The following is a 25468-nucleotide window of genomic DNA, read 5'->3' on the forward strand; positions in this document are numbered from 1 at the left end:
AGTAAAAAAGCAAAAGCACTTATCGAAGAGAGCCTAAATGATTTTTACATGTTTGATAATAAGTGTGGATAATGCAGGTTCGTTAGATTGTGACTCGATAGGTTTTCATGTGATAATAAAAGAAATGAAGTTATAGATGACCCCTACACTAAAAATCAATGAGTAACAAGATCCTTAAAAATGGTTATATGCACACAGGGATGGCAGAATTGCTAACAGTAGTGACTTCTCTTCTTGTTAATTATAGAAGAGCTAGTCATACTTGTTAGCTAAAAGAAATTACACACTAGGTGTCAGGTCGTATGTTGCAGAATACAATAAAATTAGAGCTCAAGCAGATATTTAATCGCATGAATATATCCATCAGGCATGTGAAATATGAGTTCTAATCCAGGCAAGTTTCCAGTCCACATGGGCGTCACATGCCATCCACATGCTTACATATAGTGTTTAATAAAATATACTGTCTACCGTTCTGTAGTTAACCAGTCCACATGGGCGTCATATGCCATCCAAATGCTTACATATAGTGTTTAATAAAATATACTTTCTACTGTTCTGTAGTTAACAAACCCATCTATCTACTTAGCACATTTATCAATCCTATCAGTTATCCAACTAAAATGCACAAAATTTTTAAGGTTTAGATACCATACAGAACAATTTTGAGTTCAGAGGCCCCATTATACAATGTCTGTATGTTCACGGCTACATGACAGCAGATGATATCTCCAGAATTGCATTGTAAATAGATCCCTTGCTAAAAGTGAAAACTTTTGGGAGGCCAAAAATAAATTTGGCTCCATTCACCACCACTTTTGGTCCTTAATTTTTGTTTCCAGAAGCAAAATGTCTAAAGAATGTGTTGGATACAAAAGCAAACAATTTACTGAAGGCTTAAAAAATAAAAATTCAACTTTCATGTATAATAAAATGCTTGATTTTGCTCTTGTATGAATTTATTGCATTTGAAGTGGTTTTATATCTTATCCTTTTGTTTTGATGAAATATGATTTTGGCTGATATTGTGTTTTTTTACTTCATAACTCTAACTAAAAAGTAACTATCATAAGTGATAACCACATAAATCATAATAAAGTATGAACAGAAATTGGAAGGTTGCTCATGCATAATATGTTTTTGAAGTCTGACTTCCTCAATTTCTTTCCAAAGTATAAATCACCAGTGAAGTCAAAAGCAGCTTAATAACCAAGTCAGCTGAACTACATACGATGAAATCTTCATATTCAAAGGAGATGAAGTTTAGAAACAAACTCTCCAGTACTCCAATTAATTTGCACCAACAATAGGAAAAATGCTCACATGCATGTGTGTGCACAATATAGTAGTGTTTACCACCCACTTTGTAGCGAGAGACGAAGGATTAACATCATTAAAAGATTGAAGTCATTCATCAAATGAGAGAAAAGTGGGAGAGTTTAGATTCTGACATACATGTTCTAATTAAATTAGGATACGTGCATAGGTGGGACAACTAAAACAAATTTTCAGAAGACCTAAAAATGGGCTGTCAAATAGATTAGTACTAGGAAGAAATTCTCACTAGCTCAGAAAAGAAAAAATGCAGAAACCATAATCTCTCAGACTAGTGGAATCCTTAGAAAATAGTTAAAACCATTATCTTACAAAGAAAAAAGCATTTTCAGAAGTTAAACCCGAAAAAGCAGTAAAGTTTATATGAACAGAAAATACCCAGTAAAAAATCTCTCAGTCCCTTTTTGTCGAGTAACGTAAAATTGTTCAGGTGTAAGCTTCTTCTTCCATTGTTCATCACATAAAGAAGCAATGTCAACCATGCCTGCACCCGTCTCTACACAGGACAAACAATCAAATATCATACGAGGCAAAACCGATTCAGATTGTTAATAAGAAATGAAAAATAACAATGCAGGATTTTAAAAGGAAATAATAAGAATACATTCATCCAAAAAAAGCCCCAGAAAAGGTGATTTAAGATTATATTAGCTTTTTTACTGTTGAAGATATATAAAAAATTAAAAAAAAAAAAAAAACGTTGCAATGTTGTATGATCATGTCAAAATTGCCCTCTAACTAAATACCCATCCACAAAAGTTTGTCTCCTTTACTCCTTCATTTGCCAGGAATCAAATTCTGGCAATCTTTACAGTAGAAACAGTATATTGCAAGAAGGATTTTAGGTAGAAAACCGTGGATGACATCTATAAAATTTACCAAATAATGTATCTTGAATCCTGATGGAATTCGAAAAACTAAGTTATGCTCTAATATTTCCGGCTTATAATGAAGTCAGAGAGGTGGAACTAGGCCCCAGATTGAACCCAAACCAATAAGGAAAGGAAGATAATTTACTAAACTTCAGACTGTAAGTACTATTCAAAAAACATAAACAACAGCTCCACCACTACCACTATATTTTCAGCCCAACAACAAAAGAACATTTCCAATTCCCAAAACATCCAGAGGCATAAAAAGTCCTATCACTAGAACAGATACTCTGCATACCCAAAACCAAAGATGCTTGACACATCACATAGGCAGGATGCAGCCAAACGCCCACGCTTCTTTATGGAAGATCCACACCAAGTACAGGTGCTGATAGAAATCCTAAATATCAACCAGGATTAACTTTGAACTAAAACTTATCACTGACACATTAAATTTCACCTATAGAACCAAAAGAAACATATCCTTCTAGGAACCATAGTTCCCCTAACTGTTGCTTAAAAATCCGAATCATCCCCGAGAAAATATAGTTACAAAAAACAGTATCATATCAAACAGGTAAACTTCCGGAAAAGGCAAGAAGGAAATAAATGAATTTATAATAATTTACCATCTTACAACAATTAATTCACCAAATTTTTGTTCATACCGAAATAAAAGAAAATAGTAAATACCTTGAACGTTGTCTGGTTTCTGAGAAGAAGCAGAAGAACCCATTGATCGAACTGAGAAGTAAACTCTCTGGGTATGTTAAGAACACCAAAAGCCTTGGATTTGGGACTGAAATTAGATTGGGTTTTCCAAGGAATATAAGCTCTTAAACTGTTAATGGCCATAGCTTAACAACTTGTAACACGGATTTTCAAACAGTCAAAATTGTTGACATTTTTTATGTTTTAAAATAATAATAAAGCTAAATTATAAAGGGCATCTCAACCGTTCAGCTAAGGAAGATGATTGGTGGTTTAATTTTGAGTAGGAAATGGTAATGACTGCCGTGAAAGAGTTGCAAGAAGAGGCTCCGGAACTGCCCACGTACATCACTCGTTCCCTCACCCTTGAAGTTATATAGATTGTGTGATTTATTATTGTCGTTTATACGCTATCTCAAAATTAATTTTTTAAAAATAAATTACATAAAATCACTTTATATAATTTGGGAATGATTTAAAGTGAATTTTAAGATTTAAAATATGATATTTAATTATTTTATAATTTATTTAATTATTTTTTTTCAAAATATTAACTGTTTGGGTTATTTTACAGAGCTTTGGTTCGTCGAATAGCTGATTTTAACCTCGTGATACCGGTATAGATTGCTTTATGATCTTGTAATTTGCTGGTTAATATAAGAACTATGGAAATTCATATAGCCATCTAACTCCATATATATATCCTTTTCCATGTTACAGATTAGGAATGTTGATGCAAAACAATATTTTGGTACACTTCTGTCATTTGTTTCTTTCATCATACTCGAGGGTTTCATTATTTACAGACATTCCCGTGAATTTGGCTTTCGACCAATTGACAGTATGTAGTAGCAGGTTTCCATCCTCTTCTTCTACTCCTTAAATTAGACATACATGTTTACTCTGTTATGTAATTATACCAAAAGTTTCATATTTTTATTTGAAAGAAAGAAAACCCTAATACTATGTCATGGTTATAGACATAGAGCTTGGAGGATGGTGATGTTCTATAAGCAAGACTGAAGATCGGTCATTTCCTTACAGGTTAATGAATACCCACCTGGGGTGCGCTCGTCTCCACGCATAGAAACTCAGTCAGCATTTGAACGATTAATTTTCAGCCTTTCAATAGCAGGGCCTTGCATTATGTGAGTTCAGAAGATATACAGCAGGTTCATGGATTCTAAAATCTCCTCAACAAGTGACATGAAAGTTTGAAAACCCCGACAAATGCACTGAGCTTTCTAGGGAGGTTATTTATCTTCCTCCTCGATCTATGCTCCTATAGGGGGAAGCACGATATGTGTTATGGTCAGGTCTTAGTGTGTCTTGATTCTGCCATGATTGATCTTGAGCTAAGCAACGATTGAGACCAAGTTGACGAGACGGTAGTCATAGAGCATATATGTAGACATTTTAAGTACGGGAATATATTGTTGATATAATGTGTGAGCAATGTGAACCCTAGGTTGCAAGATGCGTAAGTAAGTTCGAATTGTGGGCGAGCACCCACGAACCGGGTAGCCAATCAAATGCCATCGATCTAAGCTGTGTGCAAGTATTTTGAGCATGGGAACATGTTGCTGATATTTTGTATGGGCAGTGTGAGTCCTTGGCCCCAAGATAAGTAGGTAAGTGCAAGGTAGTGAGCAAGCACCTTAGAGCCGGTTAGCCAGTCAGATGTTGTCGGTCAAAGTTGTGTGCAGGCATTCTCGAGTGGATTAGTGGAGCAACGAGTAAAATCAAAGAATTATGATGATCAAAAGGAAAGTCAAAGGGCCCTAAGTTAGTTGAAGAAAAGCCCTGAGATAATTAGAGAAAAAAGTATCTCTATTTTAGACAATCTTATAATTTTTGGTTGGGAACCTAGAAAATCTCTTATACTTTTTATAGAGAGATGATTGGTGTCAACTCTCCACTACCCCCTTAGCTAGCGAGCAAGCATGGGCCTAACTAGTCTGAAGTGAGCTACTCTTAGGCACATATGGTGTCTAGGTGGCCAGGCATTGTAAAGTCACGAGTGTGGCACAATATCTCCTTGAGTCATGGTAAACTTAGGGAAGTTAGGGCCAGTGAGCCTTATATCACACATTTGCTTTCAGCCATGGAGTTAAGCGGTAACATTCACTATATTCTTCTGTTTCCCTTCTTTGAGTTGGAAGGATTACAAGATGGTATTTACATAGGAAGGGCACGATCAAGCCTAAGAGATGAGTAGGCTAGCAGGCAAGCACATTGCAGACCCTTGCAGCCAATTGATAAAGGGGTGCTGCAGCTAGGGTAGCACATCCAAGTCTCCAATGCGAAACTAGCATGATGTTAGGTATCAATCATATGTGTAAGTAGTCTAAATTAAGACTGAGGGCTTAGGTCCTAAAAATCGAGTTGCATGGGATGAGATAAGCCTAGAGACTTCAAACTGGCTATTGACCGGTATATGTGTTATGCCTGCGAAATCTTAATACAAAAGCTTGTGTATGATGCAGGCAGACATGGTGTTGGATTTTCACCGTGCCAAAAAGTAATATTATCATAAAACCAAGGCTGTGCGCACCTATGTGAATTTAAGGGTTGGTGCTCGGGACCTTAAACTCTATATGTTGAGATAAGTGCTCAAAACACTGTAAGAATTATGGATTAATATATTGAAGGGAGTTGAGTTTCTCTCTATCAAATTTAAGAATGTGCGACCGTACAAGGTCTAAACCAGAAAAAGCTCACTAATGTGGGACTTGAACGATGTATATCAAGCTGTCCATGTGAAAATGGATTTGAAAAAAATGGACTTGACTATGAGTAATTTTTGCGCCGTACGAACATATGGTTTAAGAATAAGAAACGTGAGGCCTGTGACAATATGCTTGGCATATTTACATTCCCCACCATAAGGTGTACTTTACAATTAAATGATTACCGAATACTTTCATTCATGCACGTTTCTCTTCGAAAGGTTCAGAAATCTTATTTTTACCGTCACCATCATAAAACCTCAAAGATTAGGGCTCTGAGATCAAGATTTGAGCATTTAGACTGGTTGCCAAGGATCTTTAGCACTATTTCGAGGTTAATTGTATATGAGCTGCATTCTAATTAAAACATATTAGTAATCACTCTTAAACTGTTAACCAGGGCCTTTCTAGTAAAAACATAATATGCTAAGGCAACCCTTTGGAAGAAAGCACATCATTTACCATTTGACTGATATATGGCAGAATTTGAAAGAGGCCTGTATTTTGGAGCCTGCAGGGCAAGTCAATATACTGCCCGGATTTAAATAAATAGAGTAAAAAAGAATGAATTATTGGAGAAAAAAATAAAAAAATTGAAAATAACGAAAAAAGTCATGATTTTAGACAAAAAAAAAATAATGAAATAAATCATAAAATAATTAAGTATTACATTTTAAACCTAAATCACTTTAAATCCACCTCAAATATAAAGTTGTTTTATGTATTTTATCTTTTTTTAATGTTACAAAAAATATATATGAAAATGATATCTATAAATAGGATTATTCGTAATTTGATTTTAATCATGATTTAATTTAATTAATAGTTTGGTTATCGAATTTGAATGATTAAAAAAAAATTAATATAAATTTTGATTTTTATATAATTTAATAAATCAAAATAATTGAAACAATCGAATTAATAATTGAAATATAAAAACAATAAAACCCTTTCCTCTTCCATTTTGTAAGTTTATTGTTTTAATTAAAATTTTTCAAAATGCTTAAAATTTTAAAGTCTAAAAATGTTCAGAATAAAAAGTCCCCAACTACTTAAATTACAAATAAAAAATTAAAATTTAAAATATAATTTAAGTTTAATGTATGCTATAACACCATCAAACATAAAAATTAATCAAATTAAATTCTATTGATTATATTTTTTAAATTACTAAATATGGTTTGATTAATAAAAATAAAATAGAATAATTTGATCAATTTAATTTTAAATATTTCATTTCAAATTTAACTTAACCGATCAAATGAATTAATGAAAAAAAATTCAAAACCCCTTCCTTTTTTTTTTTTCTTCTTAGTTATTGATTGGATTTTTAATTTATTTTTCATATATTTAATGCATGTTTTCTAGTGTTCGAGGATAAAGTTTTGGGTTCCTTTGAAAAGGGGGGAAAAAAAGAGCTTTTGGATTCTCTCAGTTTCGTCTTTTCGTGAAAGGAGAGAAATATTTCAAACTTATTATTTTCTTTTTCTTTTTTATAAAAAATTTTAGGTTTTTAGTAATACTTTTTTATTTTATAATTGTCAATGCAAAGTAAAACAGTAAACATAAAGATGAATTTAATTTGTCAAACAAAAAAAAAATCTAAGCTTTCATGATAAAATTAGTAATTACTTTTAGAATTTGACAAGACTAACAAGTTGATTAAATTCCTCAAGGGCCAAGAGAGAAAAACTAATTTATTATTTTGAACAAGAAAAATATTTTATTTGTATAAAAGAATACATATTTATATAAAATTTGTATGTATATTTCAAGAAATTTTTTTATGATTGATGTTTTTATTATTTAATTTTTTTTCGTTTAAAAAATTGTCACATTTTGATTTTTTATGGTCAAAATTTTTTAAATTTTAATTTTTATATTTACTATTGAGAGAATTACTTAAAAAATAATTTAAAAAATTTTAATTAATTAATTTTTAAATATATATTATAAGATTTAATTAATTAAAATATTTAATATAATAAAAATCCAATCAATCTTAAAAAATAACATTTAAATTTAAAATTAAATTCAAATTTCAAGTAGGTAAATATCTTTTTTATTTTTAGATTGCAAATTTTTTATTTTAAAAAAGTTTTTTACCACAAAAAATTCAATGGTTATAATTTAATTGAGATAAGAGAGTAATATTTTTATATAATAATAAAATTACAAAAATAAATTACAAAAATATAAATCAAAGGAATCTTATGAGATAGTATGAACTTAAATTGTGATCAATTATGAAATGCACCTTACGGAGAAAATCCATTTTACCCTCAAAGAAAAGCTAGGTAGCAAAACAATGATACATGGCATAAAGGGCCGTTTGTTTTAACATTGGAGTTCCTTTGTAATCTTCGCGAGTCGCACGTGGATCAAGGAAAGTCGAACTCAAACTCCCGAGTCCTGTTTGTCTTTGAGGTCGAGTTGACAACTTCAGTTCAATCCCAGTTATCACTTTGAGGGGAGAAGAAAAAAAGTCTAAATTTTCCAGCAAACCACTGAAAGAAAGATGAAAGGAATCACGTTTTCACCATCAAACAACTTCAATTGCTACTCCAAAATCCAAACCAATCAAACACCCCAACCCATTAAATCCTTAACCCAAATCCCATTTCCCTTATTCAACCACAAAAACCAAAACCTGCCCCCTCTCTCGTTTTCCATAAACTCAACCAAAACCACCCAAACCCCAATTACCCAACCTCCCCCCTTAGTAGTAGTTGGCTCAGCAAATGCAGATATCTATGTGGAAATCGACAGATTACCCAAAGAAGGGGAGACCATTTCAGCCAAAAATGGCCAAACTCTTGCAGGAGGCAAAGGAGCCAACCAGGCAACCTGTGGAGCCAAACTTTCTTACCCAACATATTTTGTAGGGCAAGTAGGTGATGATGCACATGGGAAATTGATAAGTGAGGCATTGAGAAATGCTGGGGTCCGCTTGGAGTATTTGAAGAGTTTGGGTGGTGGTGTGCATACTGGTCATGCTGTGGTGATGTTGCAGTCTGATGGGCAGAATTCTATTATAATTGTTGGTGGTGCTAATATGAGTTGTTGGCCTGACAAGTTGTCTGATCAGGACTTGGATGTTGTTAAGAAGGCTGGCATTGTTTTGCTTCAGAGGGAAATTCCTGATTCTGTTAATATTCAAGTTGGTAAGGTCAGGACCTTTCTTTATATCTGAATTTTTTGCTTATGTGTCTTTTCTTTTACAAATAGAAATTTTCTTTTAGCACGAATGATTCTACTTATGGGTGCCAAATTGAATTCATAAATTAATTGTGAAAATATTCTTTTATACATATAGAATGCGGACTTTGTTAACTAAATTAGAACCCCTCTGAATGATATGACAATTTGGAAAAGGGCAGATGCTTTTAAGCTCTAGAGAGACACACTGTGTAAGTAAGGAACTAGAGGGCTGCAACCATAAAACTACACAAATTTTTTTCTCGGTAGCCTCTTTATGTTTATTTTTACATAATGTTTTAGTTTATTGGAACAATCTGGTTTTTTTGTCACTTAACATCCTAAATTAATATGTTTAAGCAGTAATCAATATGTTCATCTAATATTATGCCAAGATTGTAGTTTTCTGATATCAAGGATGTGCCTATATCTGGTGAAAAGTAATATTCTAACTCAGGGAATCTTATACCATGGTGGTGCTAGTTTTGCTAATTAAAAGCAACATTTGTGCCCTTTTCGGTTTAGCTTTGTGCTTTAGGTCAATTGTAAAACTTTGAAGAATGTAGAAGTTAATTGATGATTCTTAACTTCAGATTGCAAATTGATTATGTATTAAATGATCTCTGTCTGCTGCCAAGCATATCGCTAAAGTATCACAGGGCTTCGAAATGCCAAAAGACTTTCTGTTTGCAAGCCTCTGAGAGTGGATCTCATTAACTAGATATAAAATAAGAGTTCAAAAGTAGGAGCTAATTTGTCTTGCAGTTGTTATGCATCTTAAATACAATATCCTTAAGTTGGTGCACTGTTTATTTCTTTCCTGTTTAAAATCATTCTCTTAGAACCTTTGTTATGATTTTGTGCCACTGGGATCTTCTACATGGTTCATTTTGAACTTGGAGCTATTGCGTTTCCCTGTTCCTTAGAGAGTGCTCCATCTAAGCTTTGAGGTTTTGAACATCTGAGTCATATTTGAAGTGCTTTGAGTTATACAATTTTTTATGCCCTCTAAAAGTTTTGTTGCATGTGATAATATAATAGAAGTAACTGTGAATGGGATTTATGTATAAAAGCACACTAAATGTTTGATTTGCCTATTGAAATTCAAAGTTAGTTAGCATTAGTAGGGCCCCACCTTGACATATCCATTTTAGTCTATATGGGTGTCTTCATGCGTAAATAGTAGATTGTTTTCTGGGTAGACTAGGAAGCATTCTTTTTTATCGCACATTGAAGGCTCCCTTCTTGGCTCGCAGGCTTCAACTATCATATGCCATAGATTTTACTCCGCCTGAATGTTTTTGTTCTAGTTTATACGAGTTTCTTTGGGGCTTACTTCGTAGATTGTTTTCAAACAGACCTAGGTTGGGTTTTCTTCTCTTTAGTAAAACATACAACTATTTGGTTTACCAGCAGGCTGCATACGTGGTCAGATCTCAAATAAATTTCTACCCATGAAAGTTCTCCTATATTTGAACTTTGGCAGCCATTAAAATGTTATTGCAATTATTATCTGCAGGTTGAACTTTACTCTATCTGGATTGTGTAGGTTTTACACCTATGTGAACAATTTCATCAAAATGTTCTTTAATGAAACGAAAATAAATCCTTTGGAGGATTCTTTTGAACTAATTCATCCTTTTCAGATATTAACACCCATCTAGCTATGATTGACTCATTTAAGCCTTGGAGAAGACTCATGTACTCTAAATTGTAAATTGAGAAAGATTTCACTGAAACCTAAAAGATGCAGAGTCTGCAATAGATTGATTACTTGTGCTAATAGCATTCCTTTTGACATCAAGATTGTTTTCTTATGGTGAATGGATTTGGTCTTCCATATGATGAATTGGCAACCTGATCTGTTAGCTGCACTGAACTAAAAGAAGAGATTGGCCAAAAGAAAAAAAAGAACTAACAGAGGAGGGTTTAAGAGAAACTCATACATAGTGGCAAGAACCATTGACAAGTTAGTGGACCATTATCTAAGGGATTTTAGATTTCAAAAAGGTGAAGGGAAAAAACCAAACAAACTAGTTGACTGATATTCAATGTGGCAATTGGCATTGGAAACAAAGTACTTTCATGAATAAGTACCATGGTACTTGTATGTGTCATCAGTTCAAGTTCAAATATGAATAAAAAGTTGAAACACAAATTGTAACTTAAATATTAAGTACTAAGATGAAGAGGCAACAATGATTTATGAAAACCACATAAGATGAGTTAAAGATGTCTTTGGAAAATATGGGATGTTAGGGTCTTATATTGTTAAGTCACATAGCTTTTTTAATTTAATGTGAGATAAGTTTGAAAAGGTGGGTTTTTTTGGCAAAGCAGTCATGGATTAAAGATCTAGTTGTTGGAATTTTGGGACAGCAACATCAACAGTAGGCTTTATTTCTGGGAGAGAAGACATTGGGGATTGTCGTAGTTATTTGGAGATGGTTGAGTATTTGTGGACTTGGATTCTCTGGTTAGAAGAGGAAAGTGACTGGTTTGCAAAGAGAAGTCTACCTCGATTCTGTACTTGTCTAGAGTATCCTCAATTCAGAGTTTAAGAGATAATTGTTAATATTGTGACTGGTGCATCAACAGCCGGATGAGATAAACTTTATACTTTAACAGTCTGAAAGCTAAAGTCATGGGTTCTCCATTGAAAATGAATTCTTTTTGCTTTTGGAAGATGAACTTGGTTGTTGGTAGGTGATTAGTATAATTTCTCAGTTTAATTTTATGCAAGGGTGCTCTGCTATTTTTTGCTTTCCTGAAATGGACTTTAGGCGGCAACATTTACTTTCTCTCTCTCTTTTTCTCTTGCAAGGTTTTCTTTTACATCAATTTTCATAATTTTGTGCCATAATTTTTCAGGCTGCAAGGAGTGCAGGTGTTACTGTAATTATGGATGCTGGTGGAATGGATGCACCAATGCCCCAAGAACTGTTGAATTTTGTTGACATCTTTAGCCCAAATGAATCTGAACTTGGCCGATTGATTGGAATGCCTACTGCAAACTTTGAGCAGATTTGTCAAGCGGCTGCAAAATGTCATAAAATGGTGAGTTTGGCATTTATTTAACCCAGAATACATGTTGTATCCTGAAGTTTTTAACTAACACAAAATGTCACAAGAGGTTCTGTTGTATTTTTTTGTTTGACCATATCATTTTTAACTAAAGCAAATGGCCTTCACTGGTGAGCAATGCAATTATACAAGACTCTAGGCCAATATCAAGTTCTTACTGCAATTTAAACGTGAATACCTTTCAGGGTGTTAAGCAAGTTCTTGTGAAACTTGGTGCCAAAGGATCTGCTTTATTTGTAGAAGGCGAGAAACCAATTAGACAACCTATCATTCCTACTGCACAAGTTCTGGATACAACAGGAGCGGGTGATACTTTTACTGCATCTTTTGCTGTGGCTCTAGTAGAGGGGAAGTCCAAAGAGGAATGCTTGAGATTTGCTGGTATTCCTAACTCTCTCTCTGTTTTCTATACTCTCCAGATAGCTAGCTAGATAAGTATGTATTATGTCGATCTATATCAATTAATTTGTAGAGTAAATACTCATACAAATTAATCATACGCCGAGAACCAGATTTGAACTGGTGACATGAGGATTTTCAGTCCTCTGCTCTACCAACTGAGCTATCCCAACCATTACCGACGCATTATCCTCGTAATACTAGATGACTTGGGTCTATGTCACTTAAAAATGAAAACAAAAAAAAAAAACGAAAATGTATTAAATTAAAAGGGGAATTTCTTGGATCTTTAAAAGGAAGACTTTGTAAATTTTAGTATGAGTAATGATATGGATTATGAATCATTCGTATATTCATATAATTCTACAAAAAACCAGCAGACATGTGGCGTGTTAGTAAAGTGTTGAACTCTTAATTTCATCGAACAAGATTTGATCTCTATACAAAAAAAAAAATCTAAAATAGGACATTTCTTCTATAAACTTTACTGAGGATTGATCCTAAACATAGTACAATGGCATAATATGATCTTTGTAGCTAACACCACACAAGGGTTAAAAGCTTTATATGTTTTTTTATTTTCTTAATTGATTTTTTAATGCAACATATATATCCTCTCATATATTTTGTTATAACAATTTTGCAGCCGCAGCAGCCTCTCTTTGTGTTCAAGTGAAGGGAGCCATTCCTAGCATGCCTGACAGGAAATCTGTTTTGAATCTTCTTCACTCTGTTTGATTTTTTTTTTTCGCTGGTTTCTATTGGGTGCTATGTACCTTATAAATAAAACATAAGAGGTCATTTTGGTTTACCGGAGTTTTGAGAGTGACAAATTTTTTTTGTTTGGGGAAAAATATGAAATTGGTGGGAAAAATGCTATGTCAAATAATCGAATTAGTTTTTTTTTTTTTAATTATTATGTTATGTAATAAAAAGCTAATAATACTAAATTTTGTTACTATTACAATTTATCTGTTATCACAAAATTGTACTATCATTTTATATTATGTAATTTGTTATCACCGTATTAAGCCGTATTTGCCTTTTTGAACGACTTCTACTCATCCTTGTCAGCAAGCGTTGGAGAACAGGGTAATGTTGTGGTGATCCAACTACATATGATGATATCGAAGAAGTACTTATAATAAAAATAAAACTTCAATGCGATTTTTATTGTATTGCTTTTAGACCATTACTTTTGTAAGCAATCTAGCTTTGCCCGATATCTGTTGCTGCTGTTACTAGCGGTGGCAATTAGGTTGGGTTGGGGTGAGGTCAAAGAAATTTTGGATAGTTTCAAGTTGGATTTTTTGAATTTAACTTTAGAGTTATTCGAGTTTATATAAATTTTTATTCAATTGATTGAATAAAATTTAATTAATTTAACTACAGGGTTTTTTTTATAAAAAATTTGGGTTAGATGAGTTTATATTGTTGATTTTCATTATCAAATTGGATTAAGTCATGTTAAAACAAATTAGATGAATTTTTGAATTCGTACTAATTTTGCTGATTTTAATTATTATAGGTAGACACAAGTCTATTAATAGAATGTTTATAGACACACTCAAAGATTAAAAAACAAAAGGAATTTAGGTATTTAATATTTTTTTCTAGATACTTTTTTTTAGTAGAATTGATAAATTTTTCGATACTTTTTTAATAAACAAATATTGAACAACTCCTAAAATTTGTTTTTTAAATCCTGTTAATTACTTGCAACTTTTTCTAGTAAAAAAATTTTATTACAACATTTCACTTTTTCTTTTCAACTTGGAGTTAAAATTAAATTTTACATTTTTGTTTTTCATCAAACTAGTAGATTATTCTTTTACATGTACAAAAATCTGAAAGAATACAATTTGTATGAATAGTGAAAAAAATTTTATCTTAGTGGAAATAAAATTAAAAAAGGTGATTGCAAAGTGATCAATTAATTATACATTTTATTAAGCATTCAGCTTAAAGTCAATTGATAGTAAGTGAATGATCTAGCCTAAATATAAAATTATAATATATTAAAAATTTATTAGATATGAGATAATTTATTTTAATAAGCTCTCATCATGAGTAAAGGAAAATAAAAAAAGTCTTATATGTGACAAATTAGAAAAAGACAACGAAAAAAAAGCCTTACATATGATAAATTAGGAAAAGGTAACGAACAAAAAAGGTTTTGGCTTGATACTATATTAAGCATTCAACTTAAAATAATTAGCAATAAATTGAGAGACATAACTTAAATATAAGACTATAAGAAATTGGATGTTTATTAAATATGAGATAAACTCACTTTAACAAGCTTCCATTATATATAGACAAAGATAAATGAAGCCTATTACGTGACAGATTAAGAAAGCATAATGAAAAAAAATCTTAGCTTTGATACCATGTTAAGCATTCAATTTAATGTGATAATGACCTATTAAAGTGAGTTATCTAACATCTAATAAATATCTAATTTATTATATGTGAAATAACCCATTTTAATAGGCTCTCATTAGTGAAGATGAAAAAAACATTTTATGTGATAAATTAAGAAAAGATAAAATAAAAAATCTTGACCCTGATACCATATTATACATTCAATTTAGAATAATTGACGATAAATTAGAGGTCCAACCTAAATAAAAAACTATAAGAAATCATATATTTATTATATATGAGATAATTCACTTTAACGAGTGGATGCTTAACATAATATCAAAGTAAAAAAAATTTTTAATTGTTTTTTTTTAATCTGTCACGTAATAAGTATTTTTTATTTTTACCTACATAAGATAAAGCTTGTTAAAATAAATTATTTTATATCTAATAAATATCATAAATTGAATGCTTAACACATTCTTCCAAATTTCATCGATGAGATATATTTGAATCCAGCGTTTTCGCAGAAAATGCATGCTAAAGCCAAGTGTTTTGCATTCAAAGGCCGGCAATGGTGAAAACAATTTGAAATAAACAGTACAAAACCAGCTTTTTGACGGACAATTACAAGACACCACTACTGACATTGGCCGCTCTTTGCCCTACGACGTGTTGATGCCGTTAGAATTTTCAACCACAGTATTCTTGGTCCCTCCCATTTATCATCACTGCTTTGTCGTTGAATGTATAGACTCAAAACCGTTCAGTCCTTTCAGTGATATGTGTGGCCATGTCCAACACTCGTTAATTTTTGTACATTTCAGTACATGCCCGTTGCACTTATATATTTTGTTTATATCTGCCATGGAATTTAAAACTTTTTTTTTTATTATATAGAAGAATAAAATTTTAGTATAAATAAGAGAACGGGAAAATATTTAATTTAAAATTTGATTCTTTATGTTTTTTCAAGCGCATTTAATCATTAGATTAAATATTTGAATTAAAAATTTAAAGATAAAATTTTAAAACTTAAACTTTAAGACTCGATTTACAAGATTTTCATATATCATTTAAATTGTAATTAAGAAAATTAATACATTAAAATAATTATCAAACTGATCCATGTTAATTATATAAGTCTATTTGTGGATTTTAAAATTTCTACCATATGTATATAGAATAATAATTTTATTGTCTTGAAAGTGAAATGTCGTGTGATTTATAAACAATGATTTATCATCTTCCAAACTAAATATCCAACAATCTTTGAATCAACATATGATGATTTCGAAATATGATTGAGTCCACACGCATAATTGAGGTTAGTGTTGAAAAGAAAATATCTCATACATTCATAACGAGAGTAATAGTTTGTGGCTTATAATTATTTGGAGCATTAGTGTTGATGAGAAAAGATCTGATATTTAGATATATTGATTTTACTCAAATTCAACAAAAAAATTTGATTTGTTACTTAGTTTAGATATTAAATTTTGGGGATGAAAATGTGGACGGATATAGTTTTAAAATTTTTATCAGACATAGGTACAGTTAATATAACTCTTGCTTTGTACATATACCTTATATATATTTAATAAATTAATTTTTTATTTAATAATATAAATTTTATTTTAGATTTATTAGAATTAATATATTTGTATTCAATACATATTTATAAAAAAATATTTAAATGTGCAAGATAAAAATAAATAACTAAACAAATTTATTTATTTATTTATTTTTAAAAATGATGGGTACAAAAATTATCATACCCATAGGATGGAGATGTAGATGAGTTTGAAATACGCATAGAGATAAATATAAGATAAAAAATTAAGATAAAGATTAAAAATGTTCTATCCATCTCATATTCTACTCATTAATATCTCTATTCACATTATTAATAAATCAAAGAATTAAAATGTGGTTTATAAGTAAAGTCCTATTTTAGAAACTTTTTTTTTAATAATAAAACTTTTTGGCAAACTCTAGTAAAACACGTTATAACCAAACGCAATTCAATAATTCTTGCATCAATAGAAAAGTATATATAAAACTAATCCTATTTTAATAATTCATTTGTGAAGACAAAACTTTGTCACGGTGGAATCACAATAATTAAAACTTAAGTAATATTTTTTAGATATGTATGTAAAAGCCCATTAATTTCATTCCTAAGTCAATGAAATATTGTATATTCGGGTAATCTTTACATGCCATAACATATCAAATACATAATTTCATTGCTAAGTTATACTTGCAATGAATGTACGTAAAATATTTTATTAAGATTTGGTCTCTTGTGTAAAAGTCATAGTTTGTGGTGTGGATGGGTGCCTCAGGCTGCTTCCTCGAAGGTATGGTCTCTTCCCTACGGCCAAAAACAATCTCTTGCCATATCTTTTGCAATCAATGCTCAAAGTTGTTTGAATGTTCAATTCTAGTTTGACAATGGACATGTCATGTAAAGAAATTGTTTGGAAGAGGAAAAAAATGAAGCATGAGGGAATGACGAGATAATTCCAACCATTTGACTTGGAAATGTATTGAGGAAACTTTATTATTACTATTATTATAGTAACGAAAAGCTCAACTTAAATTTGATTATTTATAGTTTCTCTTGATTATTTATACTTTCTTGTAAGAAATAAGAATCGCTTTTTAATTTTAATTATAAACTTGTTATACATGAAAATTTAAGCTCCATTTGTTTTGCGAAAAATGATTTTCAAAAAATAATTTTTACATTTTCAAGTGTATATTTGATGGAAAACTAGCTAATTAAGGAAAAATGATTTATTAGTCAATAAAAAATAATGTTATTTTTTAAAAAATTATCTTATGGATTTGAAAAGAAAAAAAAATTTGCAAAAAAACTGTTTATGAGTGAAATTATTTATTGATGATTTTGAGTATAATTTTACTTATAAATAATATTATATTAATAAATAATATTATAATATAATAATAAATAATATACTATTAATATAATATATTAATATATAATATTATAATCTTTTAATAAATAATATTATAGTAATAAATAATATATTAATAAATATTATTATATTAATTAACAAATATTATAATAATATATTAATAAATAATATATTCATATATTAATAAATAATATAACAATAATAAATAGTTTTATTTTAAGTATTTTATGTTAATATAATATTTTAATATTAAATATTATTATTAAAATATAATTATTTTTTAATATTAATAATTTTAATAACAAATAATTTTTAAAAATTTAATAGTTATATTAATTTTATTTGAAAAAAAAATTCTACAAAATGAAATATATTTTTTATTAACTCATCCAAATAATAAAAAAAATTTTAATTCAAAAAATATAAATATTTTTCAAAAATTATTTTTCGCGAAATAAATAGGTCTTATCATAAATTTCATGGTAATTTCGTAATTTTTTTGGCAAGATTTTATTTTCATTCTATGACCTAAAAACTTTGATCTTTTCATTTTTGACCTTTTGAATTTATTTTAAATTCATTCATCACGCACCGTTTGAACTTACCAGAGTAACATTTTGTCATGTATGTATTCACCAAAGTGCCACTTGATATGTTCATTCATATTTCATCTAAATTCTAGCAGGGTATTGACACATAATGGATTTGAAACAAATTGAAAAGGTTGTAGATGAAAAAATCAAGTTTCTTTTTAATAAGAATGAAAATGGAACATTATGAAAAGATCAAAGACTAATTATTCAATTTACTTTGAAATTTTAAATCCAATTTTAGGGGTCAATTACATCCATAATCCCCTAACTTTTTATTTTGATTTCACTTTAATCCTTAACTTTTGAATTGGTCCATTTTCCTAGACTTTTAAAATGGAAACATCGTCCATGTTGTAGCTGGATATTCCTTTGACATGCCTCGTGTGTTTTTTTTTTTTTTTTTTTTCAATTATTAATAGAAAAATGTGACAAAAGACCAAAATTAAACCACTTTGATTAAAATGTTAAAGATCTAAGTGGAACAATTCAAAAATTAGAAACCAAAATGGAACTAGAGTAAAAATTTAAGAACCATGGGTGAAATTAAAATGTATGAATTTATACATGAACATTTAAACTAAATCAATAATTTTATTATTAAGCTAATTAATTAGAGGTGTTATAGCTAATGACAAATTTGAACTCTTCAAAAGATGGCTGACTCTTATAAAAAGAAATTCCATGGTGATTAAGCATCAATGTTTAATAGAAAAAAGCATATGCCCCCACATGCCAACCGACCTAATGAAAGCTACATTTTCCTCGTCTCAATTCTCAAACTTCACCCCAATTACTCCTATATAAGTCCTTTGCCTCTAGTGCAATTGAGGCATGAATCAATCTCTTTTCCAATCCTTCTCTTTTATCTTTTATGACCCTTTACAAGGTTTGTTCCTCTACATGCTTTTTTCCTCTACCTTTCTCCTCAAACCGTATCAATCTTCAGCCCATCAATTTGCTAGTATTTTTACCTGTTCTATGGAACAAACAATGGGTAAGTTTCAAAACCATGAAAGGTTCATGACCGAAGTTGCTCCTCCTCAGCTTATCTCAGTCGTCAAGCGTCCACCGAGAAAAATGCTAGCTACCATAGCTGAGGAAGAAAAGGATTTCAGGGATGATGAAATCAGAGCAGTAGCATCCTCATCAATGTGTGAAGTTGCCACATTTCGTCTCTCAAGGCAGCTGGAGAGGTCAATGTTATTTCTCATTACCAAGCTGTAATGGGCAAAGGAAACAGCCGGTTTTGATATGGTTGTTTAGGAAAATTATTAAGACTATAATTAACCTGAATAAGTAGATAAGGAGAAAAACCAAATTTGCTATGCATGCAGCATTGTGTTGTTTTTGCCTTGTTTACATTATTTTCCATTTTGTTTTGCCTGGAAAATTTCTTGACAGCATATGATGAGACTAGTAGTATCAGGATAATAAAGCTCCCAGCTCTTTTACTTCTTTCTGTGCATTTATGTATGACCATGACAAACTTGTCTACTTATTTTTTGTTTCATAAAATTAGTACATAAACCATGAGTAATGGCATTATGATCAAGATTCTGATTGAATTTCACACTTTCATTCACTCACTCTAATACTTAAAAGAAGTTGCAGAAAACATACAAAATGACTGCATGCATTCTCTTTGGGTGCATTGGCAACAATTCCGATCAGACTAACCAAAACAACTGCAATCTCGTAGCAACTGTGCAAATTCAGACACAGTCCAAAACCAAACTTCTTGTCGAGCCTCAGTAGTTGTTGCTACGGCACCCTTTTATCATTTTTTTTTACGCTATGCCGCTCCGCTAACAAGGAGCGAGAGGACCAAGTGGGCTGTGGTGATGTCAGAATTTACACCTATTTCTATCTATTTAGTGATAAGTCCGCCAGTTTCTTTGATCCTACTCGGTCTTCCTTTTCCATTTGCTTCCAATACTTCGACCTGTCCAGAAAAATTGCCGGCCTACGAATACTGTTTCGATTCTTTCGATGATGCCAGAAATCGTTTCAATATACGATTTTATCTTGTTTCAATTTTATTTATTATCCCTGATCCGAAAGTAACCTTTTCCTTGGACAGTACCTCACAATAAGATTGATCTGTTTTTTGTATATAGAGTATAGACAGACACAAATGGAACATAGAGCAAATAATTACAGATAAAGGATGCTAGCATATTTTTGTCAGCCAAATAAACTTAGCTTAAAATAACTACTGATCATAATCAAACTTAACAGAAAAGTGTTACAGAGGCTGACATTATTCTTTATTATGAATATAAAATTTAATGAAACATATAATCTGGTGTGGATAATTTCGATTATGCATATCATGAATCAAAACATACCTAATAGCATAGGTCGGTTTATAGTGACAAACTAATAATGCTTGTAAAAACCCAATCAACCACCATTCCATCTCCATAGGGAACTAAGAAACAATAGATAACTTGTTTGTATCTTATTGAAATAGCTTTGCATGCTTTTTTGTTAAGAATTCAACATTGTCATCCTTCTTGCTCCCAAGATAAATGAATTATGAATTTGAACAAGTAAAATACCAGCATCAGTACAATTCTTGACTATAACAGACAATTTTCATACATAAAACTGGTACATAAGCCAAGATGTCTGGTTGTATCAAAGTTATGTTGAAAATCATAGACAATAATTTTCTCTTAGGGGTGCATTGGCCAGAAATTCATTTATCAGTCCAGATCAACCAAAACAGCTGCTATTCCAGTAGATTTTTGCAAATTTAAAACACAGTCCAAAATCCTCAAATTTTATACATGAACAGAAATAAAACTAGCTCAAAGTAATGATCAAAATAAAACTTAAAAAGCAAGTAAGCATGCATTATCATAATGGAAAAAAGAGGTTAAAAGACCTTGTAAATAAAACAGTATGATCACTTTAGTGCTTCTCAACAGCCATAGAAACTTGCCTAGTACAACTCATTCCTATAGAGAACTCAACCAACTCACTGATATACCAATACCAGCACACTTCTTACTAACCTTAAACTCAACCCTAGATAATGAATCTCCTTTATGTCTATGCACATTTACTAGGACTTGACTTGGACAGCTCCACATGTAATGATCCAAAACGTAAGTAAAGAATAATATGATCTAAGTTAATTTGGGATCCTTGATTCCAAGTTTCTCAGCAGTAATGATAAAAATATCCTATAATTAGGTTATTATGCAGAAATAAAAAAGCAAAGCCACCATCTCAACAAAAGAAACTAGATCCAATCACCCCAATCTTAAGCAAAACCATCAATTTTAAGCAGTAATGTTTCCAAAATTATCACCCTTACTCTCCAACTTAAGTTGCTAGCCAACATACTTATATTCCTATATAAAAAACTAACAGAAAAAGCAGTGTAGCAGACATTCAATAACCTCAACTTGAAATATAATGTTCAAGAAGTATCACAGGGAAAAAACCAAAATATCCCAAATACCAATGCTAAAAAGTTGAAGATATTTTCAGATTTAAACCTTAGCAATATATGCTTGGACAAGGCACAGCAAAATGCTTTAAGTTTTAACATGCTCACAATATTTGAAAAAAATCTTATTTGAAGCAGTAAAAAGTTCCATAATTCTTTGTAAAATGAAAGAGATATGTATTCCATAAATAGCTAAATGGAATGTTTATTAAGATATGTCAGAATAAAGGACAATACAAACATAAGTATAAGCTACTATAAAACTAAAATTGAAACCAAAGCAAATACAGCAATCATCATACCTATTAATATAACTAGGCAAAACTTTATATTGTTACATTCATTTTTGAAAACATATTGATAATCAATAAGGTCAACTTTAACAAAGGTTTCTGGTTGCAAAGACTAGACTAGAACATGTTTGTACTAACTGCCATCACTCATATAAAGTGTGAAGACTAAGTGTAGTGACTATTAGAGCACGGCATAATACATTCATAGAGCAAGAAGAGCTAGTGGATCAAAAGAAAATATGGCATTTTCATGAAAGCTAAGGTCTTCCAAGTCAATCAAGAAGCAAAAGTTTAAATTTGCAAAATGATATCTAACTCATTAACACTGATATTTCCTCTCCAATTACCTTTCACATAAACTACTATTGAAGAAGGGAGCAACATAAAAAAATCAACAATATAAGAAGCAATCAGGCAATTCATATAGAGGAAACATCAAGATAACCTATAATCCAAACATTAAGCAAATCCAAGCATGACAAATTAGGCCCAACAGCATGCTATTATGCACAAAAGCAGCAAAGCAACAGTTTCAGAACTGCTATTACGCACATAAACAGAGAAGTTACTGTCTAAAAGACATTAATATAATCCCAGTTATCAAAAGTAAGCACTATTATACCCCACAATTGGCAAAACATAAACAAAATACCAAATAACCACAAAATTACATTTGTTTAAAATGCACATAAAAATATCATCACTTATACCAACACTCTATTTATCTTCAGACTTGTAAAACTCCAGCATCAACTTGGCATGCTCCTTGACCAACTCATTTCGTTGCAAAAACAGCTCCAACTCAGCAATTTGCAGTTTCCTCCACTTTACGTCCAAAGCTGCCCTCGTTTCTCCATCAATCATATCCAATCCATGTTTTAGAACTTCTCCTTCCAAGCCAGCCACACCAAATCTCTTATCAAACAAGCTACCCAAACTCTTAGATCCCTTCTTATCAACCTCCATTGGATCAACTTTCTTTACAGCTGAAAAAAGCAACTCTCCTTTCAATTCAGTCAATGGTTTGGCATTTCCCTTTGCTTTCCCATTCAACTTAGCACTAGAGGACTCAACTTTCACAGTAATTCCATCTTTACCCCATATCTTTTTTGACAACTCAAATGCTTTCTGTTCATGGGGCTTAGAGAAAGTCCGATCCTCACCCTTTTTACCTTTTGCATTGTTTTCGAACTTTTTTCTTAACCTCCTAATCTTATCCATCAATTGTGCTTTGGTAACATCAGTATGAATTGATTTCTTAACAAAATCATAAAATGTATTCATATCAGCAATAGGATCAGATCCATTTTTTTCAGAATAATCCAGCATACCTTTTAACACAGCAATTTCATCGTCTTCACTGAAGAGCCGTTGGAAAAGCTGCTTCTTTGCGTCTTCTCCAGTCTTTTTCACCTCCTCCACAACAACAGCAGCAGTCCCTTCTTCCCCTGTTTTCTTCTTGGCCCTTTTGGCTTCCTTGGGCTCTTGCTCAGACTCGTTTGCCCTCTTGACTGAAGAAACCTTAACGGATGAAGCCAAAGGTTTGGATCTAGGTTTTTTGACATGTGAAGTTTCCTCAATGGATTTTGTAGTAATAGGCTTGACATTGGGAGACGGTGTATCGGATTCAGACTCAGACTCGGAATCAGATTCGTCAGATTCGTCAACAGCGACGGATGGGGCAGCAGCTTCAGGCTTTTTGGGAGGTTGGGCTTTCTGGGTTAGTGGAGCATTTTGGGTTTTTGGTTCTTCCTCTTCTTCTTCAGAGGAAGATCCTTCTTCTTCTTCTTCTTCAGAAGTCTCCTCCTCTTCTTCTTCTTCTTCAGATGAAGAAGCAGCTGGTGGGTTTTCAATAGGGTTTGAGCGCTTCGGTGCCATCGATTTTGAACAGAGAAAAAAGAAAGTTAAAACAAATGCGTAGACCGTAGGGTCTTGGTTGGTTTGATAGGGAAGAGGTATGAAAACTGGAAAGTCGAACGTGTAAAAAGTAAAGGTATAGGTCCGAGAATCTGAGCCCGACCCCGTCCCATTTCGGATTTTGAAAAAGAAACCTTTCCAGTGGGCTTCTTGCTTTTAGAATTTCGATTTTGGGCCACCAAATCAAGTACTGGCACTGTTTATTATTTATAGAATTATAGCAAAAAAAATTAGGGGTAATCAGTAACGTCCAAATAAACTTTGGAATTTTAATAAAAAATTAAATTGGGATGTGACAAAGTTATTGAATTGTCTTCCAGAAGCAATCGTTAATAGAACTGTTGGTTTACTAATTAATACTCACAGTCCACAACATTATATGGCCAGATAGGGATTCACACCAAGTGGAATTTTCTCAGTCAAGTACGCGTTCTCCATTCTAAGTTGCCCTCTGTTCAAAATTATTTGGAAACTACAAGTTCAACAAAAAATACAACCCTTTTGTTTGGCTTGCAGCTTAGAATGAAAATAAACATGCATCAAGATGCAAGTTGTTGTCTTTGTGGAGGAGCCATGGAAAGTACCTTAATTACACATCTTAAGATTTTGCCCCAAGGCAAAAGTAATATGGAACAAAGTACTAAAAGAAAGACAAAAGGATAGATTTTACAACACTGAGTCATTTCGAATTTAGATCGGTTTGATACTATTATGTCCCAGTGGAAATATGTGGTGGTAGGAGATTGCGATTGGACAATGGTCTTTGCAGGAAGTGAAGAAACAGAGCAGAGATGATCAAAGAATAAAATTTCGGAGGATACTAAATGGGATGCTGGTGAGTAAAGTAATGCAGGAATGGAAAGTTCTTAACCCCAAGTATTGATGCCAGGAATAGGAAACAAAAAAATCTTAGTTCATTGGAGGAAGCCTGAAAAAGGTTGGCATGAGCTTAATATATATGGAAGTTCGACCAGCAGAACAACAAGGTGAGACCTGGAGGAGTTATCAAAGATGAAAGGGGAAGTAAGTGGGCTGCAGGATTTGCAAGCTTCAATGGGATTTCTCTATTGACCTTACTGAACTATGGGCCATTTTAGCTGGGTTAGTCTTGTTAAATCCATGAATATCAACTTGTTGGAAATTGAATCCGACTCTGTAACATCAGTCAAGCTAGTAAGACGAGACAAATCCAAGGTACAACATTCAATGGTAGAAACCTGAACCAACCAAGAGAAATCATAATTCTCAAGTATGTGCCTGACGAACTAGCCATGTTGTTGGCACATGAAATGGGAATAAGTTATTTTAGATTAGTTTAGTTTCAAGGGTGTACGGCCCTCCTTTGTCCGAAGAAGAATATGCATGAAAATAATTTTTTAATTCCTTTTTATATTAATGTGAAGTATCATGACCTACTCCTTTGTCGGTCAAAAATGCCTTTTTTATGAAGAAATGCTTTTTCTTCTCTTTCTTTCTTATTTTGCAGAATTTTCGAGAAGATTTTTTTTTTTTGACAATTACCGCTCTGTTTAGTGCGATCAATTAAATTCGCAAAAGCCCTTTTTGTG

The 25468-nt window shown here is 31.7% G+C and overlaps 3 protein-coding genes across 6 annotated transcripts in view; 1 reads left to right on the forward strand and 2 right to left on the reverse strand.

The window, feature by feature from the left end:
* LOC111276591 (peptide methionine sulfoxide reductase B1, chloroplastic-like) overlaps positions 1 to 3275 on the reverse strand; it is a 33688-nt gene extending 30413 nt beyond the window's left edge. For all 4 annotated transcript variants that reach the window (XM_089754745.1, XM_089754743.1, XM_089754744.1 and 1 more), the window contains exons 1-2: positions 2901 to 3275; positions 1714 to 1831 (exon numbers count right to left, since the gene is read on the reverse strand). In XM_089754745.1, coding sequence (XP_089610871.1) covers positions 1714 to 1831; positions 2901 to 2943 — 161 coding nt within the window. In that variant the 5' untranslated portion in view covers positions 2944 to 3275. The remainder of the gene's footprint in view (positions 1 to 1713; positions 1832 to 2900) is intronic.
* A 4757-nt stretch (positions 3276 to 8032) lies between these two features.
* Positions 8033 to 13365, forward strand: LOC111276589 (pfkB-like carbohydrate kinase family protein). The gene is made up of 4 exons (XM_022862342.2): positions 8033 to 8816; positions 11717 to 11902; positions 12115 to 12310; positions 12975 to 13365. Exons 1-4 carry the CDS (start codon positions 8166 to 8168, stop codon positions 13064 to 13066), a joined length of 1125 nt encoding a protein of 374 aa, XP_022718077.2. The 5' UTR covers positions 8033 to 8165; the 3' UTR covers positions 13067 to 13365.
* A 9138-nt stretch (positions 13366 to 22503) lies between these two features.
* Positions 22504 to 23949, reverse strand: LOC111276012 (GLABROUS1 enhancer-binding protein-like). Its single transcript, XM_022861716.2, has one exon. The coding sequence runs from the start codon at positions 23859 to 23861 to the stop codon at positions 22701 to 22703; it is 1161 nt and encodes a 386-aa protein (XP_022717451.2). The 5' UTR covers positions 23862 to 23949; the 3' UTR covers positions 22504 to 22700.
* Between the last annotated feature and the right edge of the window lie 1519 nt (positions 23950 to 25468).

This window comes from Durio zibethinus, chromosome 25 (genome assembly GCF_047325235.1).
Source record: "Durio zibethinus cultivar Kanyao isolate XHJ-2024 chromosome 25, ASM4732523v1, whole genome shotgun sequence".
Lineage (NCBI taxonomy): Eukaryota > Viridiplantae > Streptophyta > Magnoliopsida > Malvales > Malvaceae > Durio > Durio zibethinus.